The following is a 15,535-nucleotide window of genomic DNA, read 5'->3' on the forward strand; positions in this document are numbered from 1 at the left end:
ATTGGGGACCCCTCCCATTTTAAATTGGGGACACCCCCCCTTTAAAATTGGGGACCCCCTCCCCAAATTGGGGATCCCTCCCATTTCAAATTGGGGACCCCCCCCCAGATTGGGGACCCTTCCCATTTTAAATTGGGGACCCCCCCTCAAATTGGGGCCACCCCTTTAAAATTGGGGACCCCCCCTCAAATTGGGTCCCTTTCAAATTGGGGGACCCCAACCCAAATTGGGGACCCCTCCCATTTTAAATTGAGAGCCCCCCCCCCTTTTAAAATTGGGGACCCCCTCCTCAAACTGGGTCTTTTTTTAATTGGGGGATCCCCCCTCAAATTGGGTCCTTTCCAAATTGGGGACCCCCCCCCAAATTGGAGACCCTGCCCAAATTCGAGACTCCCCCCCATTTCAAATCGAGGGACCCCCCCTCAAATTGTGGACACTCCCCCCCCCCAAATTGGGAACCCCCCCTCACACTGGGGACCCCCTCCCCAAATTGGGACCCCCTCTCAAATTAGATCCCCCCCCCAAATTAAGGACCCCCCTAAAATTGGGACCCCCCCCAATAAGCCATGTTTTATTTTGGGGGGGGCACAGCTGGGTTGGGGGTGGTTTAATTAATGTACTTAATTAATTTATTGGGGTTTAATTGATGTAATTATTTACTTGGGGAGGGGGCGCACGGGGCCGGGACCCCCCCTCGTGTGCGCCCCCCCCCCGCGGGAATTAAACACGGCCGAGGCTGAGGGGGGCGGTGGTTTTTTGGGGGGGGCTGTGGTTTTTTGGGGAGGGGTCCTGGGAGGGAGATTTTGGGGGGGGATCTGGGTTTGGGGTTTTTTGGGGGGGGTCTCTTTGTCCAGGGGGAGGTCCATGGGGTTTTTTTGGGGGGGGTTTGTCTGTTTTGGGGTTTTTTTTGGGGGGGGGGTCTCTCTGTCCATGGGGTATTTTTTGGGGGGGGGGGTCCTGAGATCTGTCAAGGAGGGAGGAGTTTTTTGGGGGGGGTCTTTCTGTCCTTTGGGGGGGGAAATTTGGGGGGGGGGCAGAGTCCCCGTCCCTATGTGGGATCTTTTGGGGGGGGGGGTGTCCATCCATCTTTGGGGTTATTTTTTTTTGGAGGGGGGTCTCGGGCTCTGTCAGGATTTGGGGGGGGGGGTTATTTTTTTGGGGGGGATCTCGGGCTCTGTCAGGACCGGGGGGGGTTATTTTATTTTTTGGGGGGGGTCTCGGGCTCTGTCAGGATTTGGGGGGGGTTATTTTATTTTTGGGGGGGGGTCTCGGGCTCTGTCAGGACCTGGGGGGAGGGGGTGGGTATTTTTTTGGGGGGGGGGTCCATCCATATTTGGGGTTATTTTTTTTTGGGGGGGGTCTCGGGCTCTGTCAGGTATTTTATTTTTGGGGGGGGGTCTCGGGCTCTGTCAGGATTTGGGGGGGTTATTTTTTTGGGGGGGGGTCTCGGGCTCTGTCAGGACCTGGGGGGGTCCCTGTGTCCGTGGGGGGGGCAGGGGGGGCTCCGTCTGTCCGTCCTTTTGTGGGGGGGGGGCTCCGTCTGTCGGGCCGGGGGTCGGCGGGGGGGGTGGGGGGGGGGCTCGGGCAGCGGGGGGGGTGGGGGAGGGGCGGGGGTCGCGGCCCCTCCCCCCACTTGCGTGTCGAGGCTGTAGAGCCCCAAAAGCTCCCGCTCGATTCCTTCCAGCGCCGCAGGGGTTAACCCCGGGCTCAGCACCTGGGGGGGGGCACGGGGGTCCGTAACCCACCCCGGGACCCCCCAAAATCCCCCCGAAATCCCCCGGGACCCCTCCCCAAATTCTGGGATCCACACAACATCCCAGGACCCCCCAAAACTCCCCCAAAATCCCCTAAAATCCCCTCAAAATCCCCCAAAATCCCCCCAAAATCCCCCAAAATCCCCTCAAAATCCCCCAAAATCCCCCCAAAACCCCCCCAGGACCCTCCCCCCAAAAAACCCCAAAGCCCCCCCAAAACCCCCCCCCAAAAATCCCCCATCAAGCCCCTCAAATTCCCCCCAAACGCCCCCCAAGCCCCCTCCCCACAATTCCCTCACCTACCAACGAGGTGTGGGGGTCCCGGGTCCCCACAAATCCCAAAACCCCCCCCAAAATGCCCCCAAATCCCCCCTAAAACCCCCCAAACCCCCAAAAATCCCCCTTAAAACCCCCCAAATCCCCCCCAAACCCCCCCAAGCCCCCTCCCCACAATTCCCTCCCCTGATACCAGGGGGGAGGGGTCCCAGGTCCCCACAAATCCCCTAAACCCCCCCCCAAAATGCCCCCAAATCCCCCCCAAAACCCCAAAAATCCCCCTTAAAACCCCCCAAACCCCCAAAAATCCCCCTTAAACCCCCCAAATCCCCCCCGAAGCCCCCCAAGCCCCCTCCCCACAATCCCCTCACCTGCCACCAGCGGAAGGGGGTCCCGGGTCCCCACAAATCCCCTAAACCCCCTCCCCAAAATGCCCCCAAATCCCCCCTAAAACCCCCCAAATCCCCCTTAAAACCCCCAAATCCCCCCCAAAGCCCCCCCACGCCCCCTCCCCAGGATCCCCTCACCTGCCACCAGCGGGGGGGGGTCCCGGGGGGCGCCCCCCGCCCGCACAGCTCCAGCCCCAGGTGCAGCGCGGCCGCCGCCAGGTGGGGGGGGGGGTGGCGCAGGCTGAGCCCCCCCGCGGCCCCGTCCCGCAGCAGCGCCCACGAGACCCCCGGGACCCTCCCCCAGGGACCCCCGGCCCAGCGGCCCAGCGCCAGCAGGTACTGCAGCAGGTACTGGGGGAGAGCGTTAGAGACCCCTCCCCAAAATAGCCCAAACGTCCCGAAAAACAGCCCAAAATAGCCCAAAAATAGCCCAAAATAGCCCAAAAATCCCATTTTGGGGAGGGGGCAGCAGGGACCCCCCCCCCAGGTACTGCAGCAGGTACTGGGGGGGCACAGGGTTAGAGACCCCTCCCCAAAATAGCCCAAATGTCCCAAAAAAACACCCCAAAATAGCCCAAACCTCCCAAAAAACAGCCCAAAATAGCCCAAAATTACCCCAAAAATAGCCCAACAATCCCATTTTGGGGAGGGGGCAACAGAGACCCCCCCCCAGGTACTGCAGCAGGTACTGGGGGAGAGCGTTAGAGACCCCTCCCCAAAATAGCCCAAATGTCCCAAAAAACAGCCCAAAAAATAGCCCAAAACCCCCCTAAACATATGCCAAAATATACCCCAAAAAATAGCCCCAAACTACCCCAAAAATAGCCCAAAATAGCCCAAAAATGGCCCCAAAAATCCCATTTTGGGGAGGGGGCAACAGAGACTTCCCCCCAGGTACTGCAGCAGGTACTGGGGGGAGACCGTTAGAGACCCCTCCCCAAAATAGCCCAAATGTCCCAAAAAACAGCCCAAAATAGCTGAAAAATAGCCCAAAATAGGCCCAAAAATCCCCTTTTGGGGAGGGGGCAACAGGGACCCCCCCCAGGTACTGCAGCAGGTACTGGGGGGACAGGGTTAGAGACCCCTCCCCAAAATAGCCCAAACCTCCCAAAAATCCCGCGAGACCCCCCCCGAAAATATCCCAAAAATTTGGACTTTTTGTGGGATTGGGTTGGAATTTTGGAGTTTTTTTTGGAGTTTTTGGGGGTTTTTGGGGTCGCAGAGTTTGGGGATTTTTTGGGGGGGCCCTGGGGTGATTTGGGGGGGGTCTCACCTTATGGGGGTGCACCAGGGGCAGGCGGAAGCACCGAAATTGCCAGGACTGGGTGGGATTTTGGGGGGATTTTGGGGTTTTTTGTGGTTTTTTTTGGTTTTTCAGGATTTTTTTGGGGTTTTTGGGGTCGCAGAGTTTGGGGGTTTTTTGGGGGGGCCCGGGGTGATTTGGGGGGGGTCTCACCTTGTGGGGGTGCGCCAGGGGCAGGCGGAAGTGCCAAAAATGCCAGGATTGGGTGGGATTTTGGGGGGATTTTGGGTTTTTTTGGGGGGTTTTCGGGAGTTTATGGGGGTTTTTTGGGGTCGCAGAGTTTGGGGATTTTTTGGGGGGGCCCGGGGTGATTTGGGGGGGGTCTCACCTTGTGGGGGTGCGCCAGGGGCAGGCGGAAGTGCCAGAATTTGGGGTTTTTTTGGGGTTTTTTTTGGTTTTTCAGGATTTTTTGGGGTTTTTGGGGTCGCAGAGTTTGGGGATTTTTTGGGGGGCCCCGGGGTGATTTGGGGGGGGTCTCACCTTGTGGGGGTGCGCCAGGGGCAGGCGGAAGCGCAGCGCCCGCAGCAGCAGCAGCTCACACTGCACCAGACTGTCCCGCAGCCCCCAAAAATTCCCGTCCAGCGCCGGGGGGGGCGAGCCGGGGTGGAGACACCTGGGGGGGATTTGGGGGATTTTGGGATTTTTAGGGGGATTTGGGGGGATTTTGGGATTTTTAGGGGGGTTTTGGGGGGATTTGAGGGAATTTGGGGGGGCACAGGGGTATTTTGGGGGGGTTTTGGGGGGGATTATTGGGATTTTGGGGAGGCATTGGGGTTTTTTTTGGGATTTTGGGGAGGTTTTGGGGGTGATTTTTGGGGTTACCTGAGGCAGTTTTGGGGTCACCTGGGGGAGTCTCACCTGAGGGTGATTTTGGGACAGTTTGGGGTTCCCTGAGGTGATTTTGGGTTCCCTGAGGTGATTTTGGGTTCCCAGGTGTGATTTTGGGGTGCTGGGCTCACCTGAGGGTGACGTTGAGGTGATTTTGGGGGATTTTGGGTTCCCTGAGGTGATTTTGGGTTCCCTGAGGGGATTTTGGGGGATTTTGGGGTTCCCAGGTGGGATTTTGAGGTTCCCAGGTGCGATTTCGGGGTGCTGGGCTCACCCGAGGGTGACGTTGAGGTGATTTTGGGGAATTTTGGGTTCCCTGAGGTGATTTTGGGGTTCCTGGTGTGATTTTGGGGTACCTGAGGTGTTTGAGCTCACCTGAGGGTGACGCTGAGGTGATTTTTGGGGTATTTGGTCTCACCTGAGGGTGACGCTGAGGTGATTTTTGGGGTGCCGGGCTCACCTGAGGGTGACGTTGAGCACGTCCCGCGCTCTCCGGGGGGTTCCCTGGGCCTTGGCGGCCACGAAGAGCGCGGCCGCGGCCACCAGGAACCGCTCCTGGGCCAGAGCCGGAGCCGCCGCCGCCAGCGCGTGGAACGAGGAGCAGGCGGTGGCCAGGGCGGCCGAGCCCAGCCCCAGCTTCACACCTGGGGGACAGCTGTGTCACCTGGGTCACACCTGTGTCACACCTGTGTCACCTGTGTGTCCCTGTGTCACACCCAGAGCGTGGAACGAGGAGCAGGCGGTGGCCAGGGCGGCCGAGCCCAGCCCCAGCTTCACACCTGGGGGGACACACCTGAGTGTCACCTGGGTCACCTGTGTGTCCCTGTGTCACACCTGTGTCACCTGTGTCACACCTGTGTCAAACCTGTGTGTCCCTGTCACCCCTGTGTCACCCCTGTGTCACACCCAGAGCGTGGAACGAGGAGCAGGCGGTGGCCAGGGCGGCCGAGCCCAGCCCCAGCTTCACACCTGGGGGACACCTGTGTCACCTGTGTGTCCCTGTGTCACCTGTGTCACCTGTGTCACACCCAGCGCGTGGAACGAGGAGCAGGCGGTGGCCAGGGCGGCCGAGCCCAGCCCCAGCTTCACACCTGGGGGGACACCTGTGTCACCTGTGTCACACCTGTGTCACACCTGTCCCACCTGTCACCGCTGTGTCACCCCTGGGGTCACCGGGCACACCTGAGGCACACCCGGGGGGTCACGTGACTCTCACCTGAGGCACCTGTGGGTGTCACCGATCCGAGCCCACCCCCGCCGCGCCCCCGTGACGTCACTGTGACGTCACCGACCTCAGCTCCACACCAACCCCCTACCCCCTGCTATGACGTCACTATGACATCACACCACACCCCTCCCTATCCCGTGACGTCACCATAACGTCACCATCGAGCCCAGCCCCGCGCTCACACCCATGACGCCATCGCCGCCTCCCCGATGACGTCACCACCCCGGCCATGACGTCACACCCCCCCATCTCACCCGCCTCCATGATGAACCGCGCGGTTCGGAACCGCGCCCGGGCCTCGGCCCCGCCGGGCTCGGGTGGGACGCGTGACGTCAGCGCCCGCGGCGGTGACGTCATGGCGGGCGCGCTCGCGGCCTCGGTGACGTCACGGCCGCCGCGGTGACGTCGCGGGGGCGGCGGAGGCCGCGCGCGGGTCCCGGAGGCGGCGGCGGCCGCGGGGGGCGCGCGCGCGCCGGGCACTTCCGGGGTCACGCGCCCGCCGCGCCCGCTCCCATTGGCCGAGACGCACGGAGAGGGGGGCGTGGCTTAAACGCCGCCAGCACCACCCAATGGCGCGCGTCGGTTCGGCCGGAAAGCTCCGCGATTGGCTGAGTCCCCGCAGAGCGCGGAGGAGGGACGGGGAGGGAAGCGGAACCAATCAGCGAGAGGGGCGGGAAAGTGGCAGCCAATCAGCGCAGAGCGCGGGAAGAATGGCGGCGGCCGAGGCGGCGGCGGCGGCGACCCTGGAGCGGCTGGAGGTGGGGGAGGGGCCCGGAGGGGCCGTGAGGGGCCGGGGGGAGCCCCGGGACCGAGCCCGGGAACGAGCCCGCAACATTTGGGGGCGCTCAGAACGGGCCGGGCCCCTCCCGGAGGTCCCTCAGGGCCTCCCGGTCCCGCCCCCGTTCCCCTGAGGGGCCCCGAGCCCCGCCCCCCCTCATGAGGGGAGGCCCCGCCCCCTCAGTGTGGCCACGCCCCCCCAATTTGCCCCTCATGGCCCCCCCCGGGGCAAATCCCGACCCCCCCAACCCCAAAACCTCACCCAGAGCCCCCCAAAATGGATCCCTGACCCCCCCCAGACCCTGCCCTGCCCCCCCCCCCCAAAATTTCCCCCTCATTGCCCCGCCCGGGATGAATCCCAGACCCCCCCCACCCCAAAACTCCCCCCAGATCCGGGTGCCCCCCCCCAAAATGAATCCCTGACCCCTCCCCCACTTCAGCCTTTGTGACCCCCCCCCCCATTTTTACCCCCCAATATTTCTGACCCCCTTTCCCCAATTTTTGCCCCCCCCCCCCCCCCAGGCTCTCTCGTGCCCCCCGGTTTTGGGGGGCCCCCCCCGCGCCCCCCCCGCGGCGCTGGAGCTGCTCTGCCGCCCCTCCCCCCCCCGGCGGGCCCTGCTGCGCTGGGCCTGCACCCGGTACGGGGGGACCCCAAAATTGGGGGTCCCAAAATGGGGGTGGGCACCAAAATGGGGTGGGGGGGTCCCAAAATGGGGGTGGGAGGGATCGCAAAATGGCGGGGCACCAAAATGGGGGGGGCACCCCAAAATTGGGGGGTCCCAAAATGGGGGTGGGCACCAAAATGGGGTGGGGGGGGTCCCCAAAATGGGGGTGGGAGGGGGAGGAACCCGAATATGGGGGGGGGCACCCTAAAATTGGGGGGTCCCAAAATGGGGGTGGGCACCAAAATGGGAGTGGGGGGAATGAAAATGGGGGTGGAGGACCCCAAAATAAGGGTAAGGAGGGTCCTAAAATGGGGGGGGAACTCAAAATCTGGAGGGGGGGTTGAAATGGCGGGGGGGGATTTGGGGGGATCCCAAAGAGGGGGGTTTGAAATGGGGAGGGGGCTCAGGGAAGGTTCCAGAAGTGGGGGGCACACCCCAAAATTGGGGGGGTTCTGAAAGGGGGTGGGGCGAGTTTGAACTGGGGGGGTTGGGAATTTGGGGGGGGGTCCTGGGTGGTCCCAAATAACCCCAGACCCCTCCCCCCACCAGGGTTCACCCCCCCCTCAGCGCCGAGCTGGAGTCGCTCCCTGAGGAGGATGAAATGAGGGGTGAGACACCCCCAAAAATCCCCAAAACCCCCTCCAAAAATCCCCCCAAATATTCCAAAATCCCCCTCCAAAAAAACCCCAAATCCCCTCTAAAATACCCCCAAAAAAACCCCAAAAATCCCCTCAGAAATTCTCCAGTCCCCCATAAAAAAACCCCAAAACCCCTCCAAAAATCCCCCCAAAATACTCCAAAATCCCCCTCCAAAAAAAATCCAAAATCCCCTCTAAAATACCCCCAAAAAAACCCCAAAAATCCCCTCAGAAATTCTCCAGTCCCCCATAAAAAAACCCCAAAACCCCTCCAAAAATCCCCCCAAAATACTCCAAAATCCCCCTCCAAAAAAACCCCAAATCCCCCCTAAAATACCCCCAAAAAAAACCCCAAGATCCCCTCAGAAGTTCCCCAGTCCCCCCAAAAATATCCCAAAACCCGCTCCAAAAATCTCCCCAAAATACCCCCAAAAATCCCCTCAGACATTCCCCAGTCCCCACCTAAAAAAACCCCCAAATCCCTCCAAAAATCCCCCCAAAATACTCCAAAATCCTCCTCCAAAAAACCCCAAAATCCCCTCTAAAATACCCCAAAAAAACCCCCAAAAAATCCCCCCAGAAATTCCCCAGTCCCCCCCCTAAAAAAACCCCAAAACCCGCTCCAAAAATCCCCCCAAAATACTCCAAAATCCCCCTCCAAAAAAAAACCCAAATCCCCTCTAAAATACCCCAAAAAAACCCCAAAAAAAACCCCCAAAAATCCCCTCAGAAATTCCCCAGTCCCCCCCTAAAAAAACCCCAAAATCCCCTCTAAAATACCCCCAAAAATCCCCTCAGAAATTCCCCAGTCCCCCCTAAAAAAACCCCAAAATCCCTCCAAAAATTCCCCCCAAAAACCCCAAAGTCCCATCAAAAACCCCCCTGAAAAACCCAAAACCTCTCAAAAATTCCCTTAAAAATCCCCAAAAAAGCCTAAAACCCCCCAAAAACCCCAAAATCCCCCCCAGCCCCTCCCAGTTTGACCAGTGCCCCCCACCCCAGCGCTGGCCAGGCTGGGGGCGCAGCTGATGCTCTGCAGGGCCGACGACCTCGCCCTGGTGGAGGTGGGGATTTTGGGGGATTTTGGGGGATTTTGGGGAAATTTTGGGGATTTGGGGGGCTGGAGGGGGTGGAAGAAAGAAAATTGGAGGAAATTTGGGGATTTTGGGGGGGAATTTGGGGATTTTGGGGGGTATTTGGAGATTTTTGGGTGCCTGGAAGGGGTGGGGGAGGGAAAATGGGGGAGGATTTTGAGATTTTTGGGGTTTTTTGGGGTGTCTGGGGTGGTTTTGGAAAGTTGGAGGGGGTGGAGGAGGGAAAGCTGGGGGAGATTTGGGGATTTTTTGGGAGGGATTTGGAGATTTTGGGGACTTTTGGGGTGGTTTGGAGGGGGAGGAAAAATGAAAATTGGGGAATTTGGGGATTTTTGGGGTCTCTGGGGTGTTTTGGGGAGCCTGGAAGGGGTGGGGGGAGGGAAAACTGGGGAGGATTTGAGGATTTTGGGGGGGATTTGGGGAATTTTGGGGTTCTCTGATGCATTTAGGGTCTGGGGTCTCTCCTTCAGGGCACAGCCCCCCCCGAGCAGCAGCTCCAGTTCCTTCAGGACCTTTTGGACGCCGTCCCCCCCCTTGAGACCCCCCCCAAAACCAGGTCTGGACCCCCCCACACACCCCCCTGATACCCCCAGCCCCAAAATCCACCCAAATACCCCAAAATCCCCCCAAAATCCCCCCAAAATCCCATTTTCCCCCCAAAAAGGCCCCCCCAAACCACCCAGTTCCTGCTGAAGCTGCTGGAGACCCCCGAGGGGGGGGCGGCCCTGAGACCCCCGCCCCCCCCCCCAGTTCCTGTGGAGCTCTCCGAGACCCCCCCCAGACCCAGGTGGGTTTTGGGGACCCCCCCCGGGCTCCCCTCACCCCAAAATCCTCACCTGACCCCCCCCTCATTTTGCTGCCCCCCCAGGAGACCCCTCCCCGAATTGGAGGCGGAATTGGGGGGGGTCCGGCGGGGCCTGGAGGAGCTGCAGGCCCAGGTGGGGCTGGGGGCTTTGGGGGGTTTGGGGTCAATTGGGGGGATTTGGGGGGTTTGGGGGAGATCTGGGGTCAATTGGGGCAATTTGGGGGGGATTTGGGGGGTTTGGGGTCAATTGGGGGGATTTGGGGGGGGTTGGAGGGAGATTTGGGGTCAATTGGGGGGATTTGGGGGGGTTGGTGTGGTTTTGGGGGGAGATTTGGGGGCTTTCAGGTCAATTGGGGCAAATTGTGGGGGGAGTTTGGGGGGTTTGAGGTCAATTGGGGGGATTTTGGGGGGAGATTTGGGGGTTTGGGGTCAACTGGGGGGATTTGGGGGGAATTTTGGGATTTTTGGGTGACTTGGGGGTCCCTGGGTCCTATGGGGGGGGGGTCTGAGAGGCTTTTGGGGGAGATTTTGGGGGTCCCTGGGTTCTTTGGGGGGGAATTTGGGGGGTCCCTGGGGGGGGTTGGGGGAAATTTTGGGGGTCCCAGTATGGGGTGAAGCAGCTCCAGGTGGGTCTGGGGTCTTTTTGGGGTGAATTTTGTTTTTTTTTGGGGTTTCCCCATTTGTTAACCCTTTCACCCTTCAGCTGTCAAATTTAGGGGGGTCCCCGGCCCCCTCCCCCCCAAATTTGGGGGTCCTGGTGGGGACTCTGACCTCGTTGGCTGCAGATTTTGGGGCCTCTGAGCTCCGGGGCCCCCTGGCACCCCCCAGGACCCCCCAAATTTGGGGGGAAGGGGGCCGGGTCCCCCCTGTGGGGAGGGGGCTGCGGAATCTCAGCCAGGTGAGGGGGGGAATTTTGGGAGGAATTTGGGGAGGGGGTTTGGATTTGGGGGATTTTTGGAGGAAATTTGGGGAGGGGGTTTGGATTTGGGGGATTTTTGGAGGGAATTTGGGGAGGGGGTTTTGATTTGGGGGATTTTTGGAGGGAATTTGGGGAGGGGGTTTGGATTTGGGGTATTTTGGAGCAAATTTGGGGAGGGGGTTTGGATTTGGGGGATTTTTGGAGGGAATTTGGGGAGGGGGGCTCGGTTTGGGGGGCTCAGAGGGATTTGGGGGATTTTTTGGGAGGGGTCTCAGGGGATTTGGGTTCATGGGGGGAATTTGGGGGTCCCAAAATGGGGCTGGGGGGGGGGTCTCTGTGCCCTATGGGGGGGATTTGAGGGGTCCCAAACCCTTTTTGGGGTCCCAACCCCCTTTTTTTGGGGGGGTCTCTGCTTTATTTTGGGGGTGGGGGGGTCACACCCGATGGGGGAGGGGCTGTGACCCCACGCCCCTCCCTCCCCTCCCCCCCCAGGTTTTGGGGACCCTGACCCAGCTCGGGGCCAGCGCAGGGGAGGTGACGCGGCTGGGGGGGGTCACCGAGGCCATCGGTGAGTCTGGGGGGCACCCCAAAAACGGCCAAAAACACCCCAAAAACTGCCCCAAAATGTCCCTAAAAACTGACCCAAAACACCCCAAAAACTGCCCCAAAACACCCCAAAAACTGCCCCAAAATGTCCCTAAAAACTGACCCAAAGTACCCCCAAAACCGCCCCAAAATGTCCCTAAAAACTGCCAAAAACACCCCAAAAACTGCCCCAAAAGGTCCCTAAAAACTGCCCCAAAGTACCCCAAAAACTGCCTCAAAATGTCCCTAAAAACTGACCCAAAACACCCCAAAAACTGACCCAAAACACCCCAAAAACTGCCCCGAAGTACCCCAAAAACTGCCCCAAAATGTCCCTAAAAACTGACCCAAAACACCCCAAAAACTGACCCAAAACACCCCAAAAACACCCCAATACATGCCCCAAAAACACCACAAAAACTGCCCCAAACTACCCCAAAAACTGCCCCAAAATGTCCCCAAAAACTGCCCCAAAACACCCCAAAAATTGACCCAAAACACCCAAAAAACTCCCCTAGAATACCCCAAAAACTCTCCTAGAATACCCCAAAGTGCCCAGAAATGCCCCAAATACACCCCAAAAACTGCCAAAACCACCCCAAAAACTGCCAAAAAACTGCCCCAAAGTACCCAAAAACTGCCCCAAAGTGCCCCGAAAACACCCCAAAAACTGCCCCAAAACCACCCGAAACAGCCCCAAAAACTGCCCAAAAATTTGGGATTTTTGTGGGGAGGGATTTTATGGGGTGGGGGGGAGTCACTTATGTGAACTTTTAGGGGTTTTTGGGGTGATTTTATAGGATTTGATCATTTTATGGCATCAGGATCATTTTTGGGGGGGAACTTTTAGGATTTGGGGGGGGGTTTATAGGATTTGGGCCATTTTAATGGAATTTTCTTGAGGATTTTATGGGTTTGGGGGCTCACTTGTATCAATCTTTTAGGTTTTTTTGGGGTGATTTTATAGGATTTCAGCCATTTTACAGCATTTTGTGGGGGGGAAAGTTTTAGGATTTGGGGGAGTTTATAGGATTTTCGGGGGTTTATAGGATTTGGGGGGGTTTATAGGATTTGGGGGGGTTTATAGGATTTGTGCAATTTTATGTGATTTTCTTTAGGATTTTATGGGGTTGGGGGAGTCACTTTTGTGAATTTTTTAGGGTTTTTTTGGGTGATTTTATAGGATTTCAGCCATTTTACATCATTTTGGCGGGGGAAACTTTTAGGATTTGTAGGATTAGACACAATGATGGGATTGGGGTGAATTTTTAGGATTTGGGGGGTCCCTTTTAACCCCAAACCCTTTTTATCCCCCCCAGAACCCCAAATCCCCCCCCTCTCCCAGCGCTTCCAGCCCCCCCGGTAAGTCCAGGAGGGTTTTTTTTGGTTTTTTTGTGGGATTTTGGGTACAAAATTTGGGATTTTCGGGGGGGGGGGGGCTCCTTTGGGACCTCCCAAATTCCTGGGATTTATTTTTGGGATCGGGGGGGCCCTTCCCGGTGCTTTTCGGGCCCTATAAGGGCAGCGGATCCCGTGTTTATCCCGATCCGCCGTGACTCAGCCCGAATTCCAAAATTCCAAAATTCCCACCCCGCCCCCCCCGCCGTGACGTCATCACCCCCCCAAATCCCCCCCCCCAACCCAAATTCCGGGCGGGATGAGATCATCGGGATGGGGCCAAAAGGGATTTGGGATTTTGGGGATTTGGGGGATTTGGGGGGGGGGATTTTAGGGATGGGAAATGAAGGGGGAGGGGAAAATGGAGAAATCAAACCCCCCCCCGGGAAAATTCGGGATTGGGGAAAAAAAGGGGAAAAAATCCCCAAAAATGGGGAAAATCCCTTTAAAAATGTCATTTGGGAGGAGAAATCCTAAAAAATTGCGGGGAAGGGGATCCTGAAAAGGGGGAGGGGATAGTGGAGATTCCCCCCCCCCCCCCCAGGGAAATTTGGGATTGTGGAAAAAGGGAGAAAAATCCCTGAAAAAGGAGGAAAATTCCTAAAAATGGGGAGGGGGTGGTGGGGGAAATTTGGGATGGGGAGGGGAAGCCTAAAAAGGGGGGGGAAATGCTGAAAAATGGGGGGAAATGCTAAAAATGGGGGGAAATCCTAAAAATGGGGGGATATCCTAAAAATGGGGGAAATCCTAAAAATGGGGGGATATCCTAAAAATGGGGGAAATCCTAAAAAATGGGGGAAAATCCTAAAAATGAGTGTCTTTGCAGGTGTGGCAGGACCTGGCGGCCTCAGGTGTGACACGGAGGGGACACCTGGGGGGACACCTGTGGCACACCTGAGTGTGTGGGACACACCTGGGACAGTGTGAGTGACACCAGGGACACACCTGGGACACACCTGGGACACACCTGGGACACACCTGTGTGAGTGTGACCCCTGTGACACTGTGTGTGACACACCTGTGGCACCTTTGAGTGTGTCCCACCTGTCCCCAGGTGTGTCACACCTGTCCCCGGGTGTGTCACACCTGTCCCCAGGTGTCTCTGCTGTGTCTGTGGGGGAGGGGTCCTGGGGGGGCGTGGCCTTGGCCCCACCCATGGGTGTGGCACAGGTGGGCGTGGCTCAGGTGTGGGCGTGGCCCTGACCCCACCCAAAGTGTGACCCGGGTGTGACCCCGGTGTGGGCGTGGCCCAGGTGTGGGCGTGGCCCTGACCCCACCCAAAGTGTGACCCGGGTGTGACCCCGGTGTGGGCGTGGCCCAGGTGTGGGCGTGGCCAGGCCCAGGTCACTGGCCCGCCCGCAGCACTGTAATTAAAGTCTCATTAACGAACGCCTCATTAGTGATTCCCTGTTGATGAGCCCCATTAACCGAACCCCTAATTAAGGCCTGAACTGCCCCGTTAATGAGCGCCCACAGTGAGAGCTTCGTTAATGAACTCCTCAGTAATTAACCTCATAATGAACTCCCTTTAATGAGCTCCCCAGTGATTAACCTGATAATGAACTCCCTTTAATGAGCTCCCCAGTAATTAACCTGATAGTGAACCCCCATTAATGAACTCTTCAGTTCCTCAGTAATTAACCCCAGAACTCCCCCCATAACCCCTTAATTAACTTTCCCTAATTAACCCCGGAACCCCCCCCAGGGCCCCTTTCCTTAATTAACCCCTGGCACGCCGCGATAAGGAGCCTGTCCGTAATTAGCGCCATAATTAACGCCGTAATTAGCGCCCCCATTTCCTCCCTTCGTTATCGGGGCGCCCGGAGCTTCCTGAGGGGGGAGGGGCGGGGGAGGAGAGACCCCACAGAGACCCCAGACCCTATAGAGACCCTATAGGGACCCTATAGAGATCCTATAGGGACCCCAGAGAGACCCCAGAGAGACCCCATAGGGGCCCTATAGGGACCCCAAACCCCATAGAGACCCCAGAGAGACCCCAGACCCCATAGAGACCCCATAGGGACCCCATAGAGACCCCACAGGGACCCCATAGGGACCCCAAACCCCACAGAGACCCCATAGAGACCCCAGACCCTATAGAGACCCTATAGGGACCCCAAACCCCATAGAGACCCCATAGAGACCCCATAGAGACCCCAGACCCCATAGGGACCCCCATAGAGACCCCAGAGAGACCCCACAGGGACCCCAGACCCTATAGGGACCCCATAGGGACCCCAGACCCCATAGGGACCCTATAGAGACCCCACAGAGATCCCAGACCCTATAGAGACCCTATAGAGACCCCATAGGGGCCCTATAGAGACCCCACAGGGACCCTATAGGGACCCCATAGGGACCCCAGACCCCACAGAGAGCCCATAGAACCCTGTGAGATCCTATAGGGCCCTGTGACACCCTATAGGATCCATGGGGCCCCATTACACCCTATGGGATCCATAGGCCCTGTGACACCCTATAGGATCCATGGGGCTGTGACACCCTATGGGATCTGTGGGGCTGAGACACCCTATAGGATCTAGGGGGCTGTGACACCCTATGGGATCCTATAGCCCCTGTGACACCCTATAGGATCCATGGGGCTGTGACACCCTATGGGATCCATGGGGCTGTGACACCCTATAGGATCTAGGGGGCTGTGACACCCTATGGGATCCATGGGGGGCTGTGACACCCTATGGGATCCTGGGGGTCCCTCGTGCCCCACAGCCCCTCCCCCATGGCCCCCCCCGCCCTATAGAGCCCCTCACAGACCCCCAGGGAGCCCCTCCCCCACACTTCGGAGTCCCCCTGACCCCCCGACCCCAAAGTGCCCCCATAACCCCCCCCCCCCCATGGATCCCCCCACCCTATGG

General features: G+C 58.5%; 2 protein-coding genes across 3 annotated transcripts; one reads left to right on the forward strand and one right to left on the reverse strand.

The window, feature by feature from the left end:
* Positions 1–1,441: 1,441 nt before the first annotated feature.
* Positions 1,442–6,277, reverse strand: CCNQ (cyclin Q). Its single transcript, XM_072920424.1, has 5 exons — positions 6,033–6,277; positions 5,011–5,194; positions 4,203–4,335; positions 2,558–2,770; positions 1,442–1,714 (listed from the first exon to the last, which is right to left on the reverse strand). Exons 1-5 carry the CDS (start codon positions 6,133–6,135, stop codon positions 1,457–1,459), a joined length of 891 nt encoding a protein of 296 aa, XP_072776525.1. The 5' UTR covers positions 6,136–6,277; the 3' UTR covers positions 1,442–1,456.
* Positions 6,278–6,347: 70 nt separating this feature from the next.
* HAUS7 (HAUS augmin like complex subunit 7) lies at positions 6,348–13,617 on the forward strand. Of its 2 annotated transcripts, XM_072920422.1 has the most exons (11): positions 6,348–6,536; positions 7,078–7,193; positions 7,770–7,828; positions 8,861–8,922; positions 9,423–9,508; positions 9,617–9,739; positions 9,821–9,890; positions 10,461–10,655; positions 11,169–11,244; positions 12,581–12,623; positions 13,486–13,617. In XM_072920422.1, the coding sequence occupies exons 1-11, from the start codon at positions 6,348–6,350 to the stop codon at positions 13,514–13,516; spliced, it is 1,050 nt and encodes a 349-aa protein (XP_072776523.1). In that variant the 3' UTR covers positions 13,517–13,617. The 2 variants fall into 2 exon arrangements, with proteins under 2 accessions (XP_072776523.1, XP_072776524.1); XM_072920423.1 differs by lacking the exon at positions 9,617–9,739.
* The last annotated feature ends 1,918 nt before the right edge of the window (positions 13,618–15,535 follow it).

Source organism: Taeniopygia guttata, chromosome 31, assembly GCF_048771995.1.
Source record: "Taeniopygia guttata chromosome 31, bTaeGut7.mat, whole genome shotgun sequence".
Lineage (NCBI taxonomy): Eukaryota > Metazoa > Chordata > Aves > Passeriformes > Estrildidae > Taeniopygia > Taeniopygia guttata.

Coding starts and splice junctions, on each gene's coding strand:
- CCNQ (XM_072920424.1), bottom strand. CDS start 6,135: ATGACGTCACCGCCGCGGGCGCTGACGTCACGCGTCCCACCCGAGCCC. Junction 5,195..6,032: donor GCGGTTCATCATGGAGGCGG/GTGAGATGGGGG, acceptor GCTGTCCCCCAG/GTGTGAAGCTGGGGCTGGGC. Junction 2,771..4,202: donor CCCTGGCGCACCCCCACAAG/GTGAGACCCCCC, acceptor GCTCTCCCCCAG/TACCTGCTGCAGTACCTGCT.
- HAUS7 (XM_072920422.1), top strand. CDS start 6,348: ATGGCGCGCGTCGGTTCGGCCGGAAAGCTCCGCGATTGGCTGAGTCCC. Junction 7,194..7,769: donor CTGCGCTGGGCCTGCACCCG/GTACGGGGGGAC, acceptor TCCCCCCACCAG/GGTTCACCCCCCCCTCAGCG. Junction 9,891..10,460: donor TGGAGGAGCTGCAGGCCCAG/GTGGGGCTGGGG, acceptor TTCACCCTTCAG/CTGTCAAATTTAGGGGGGTC.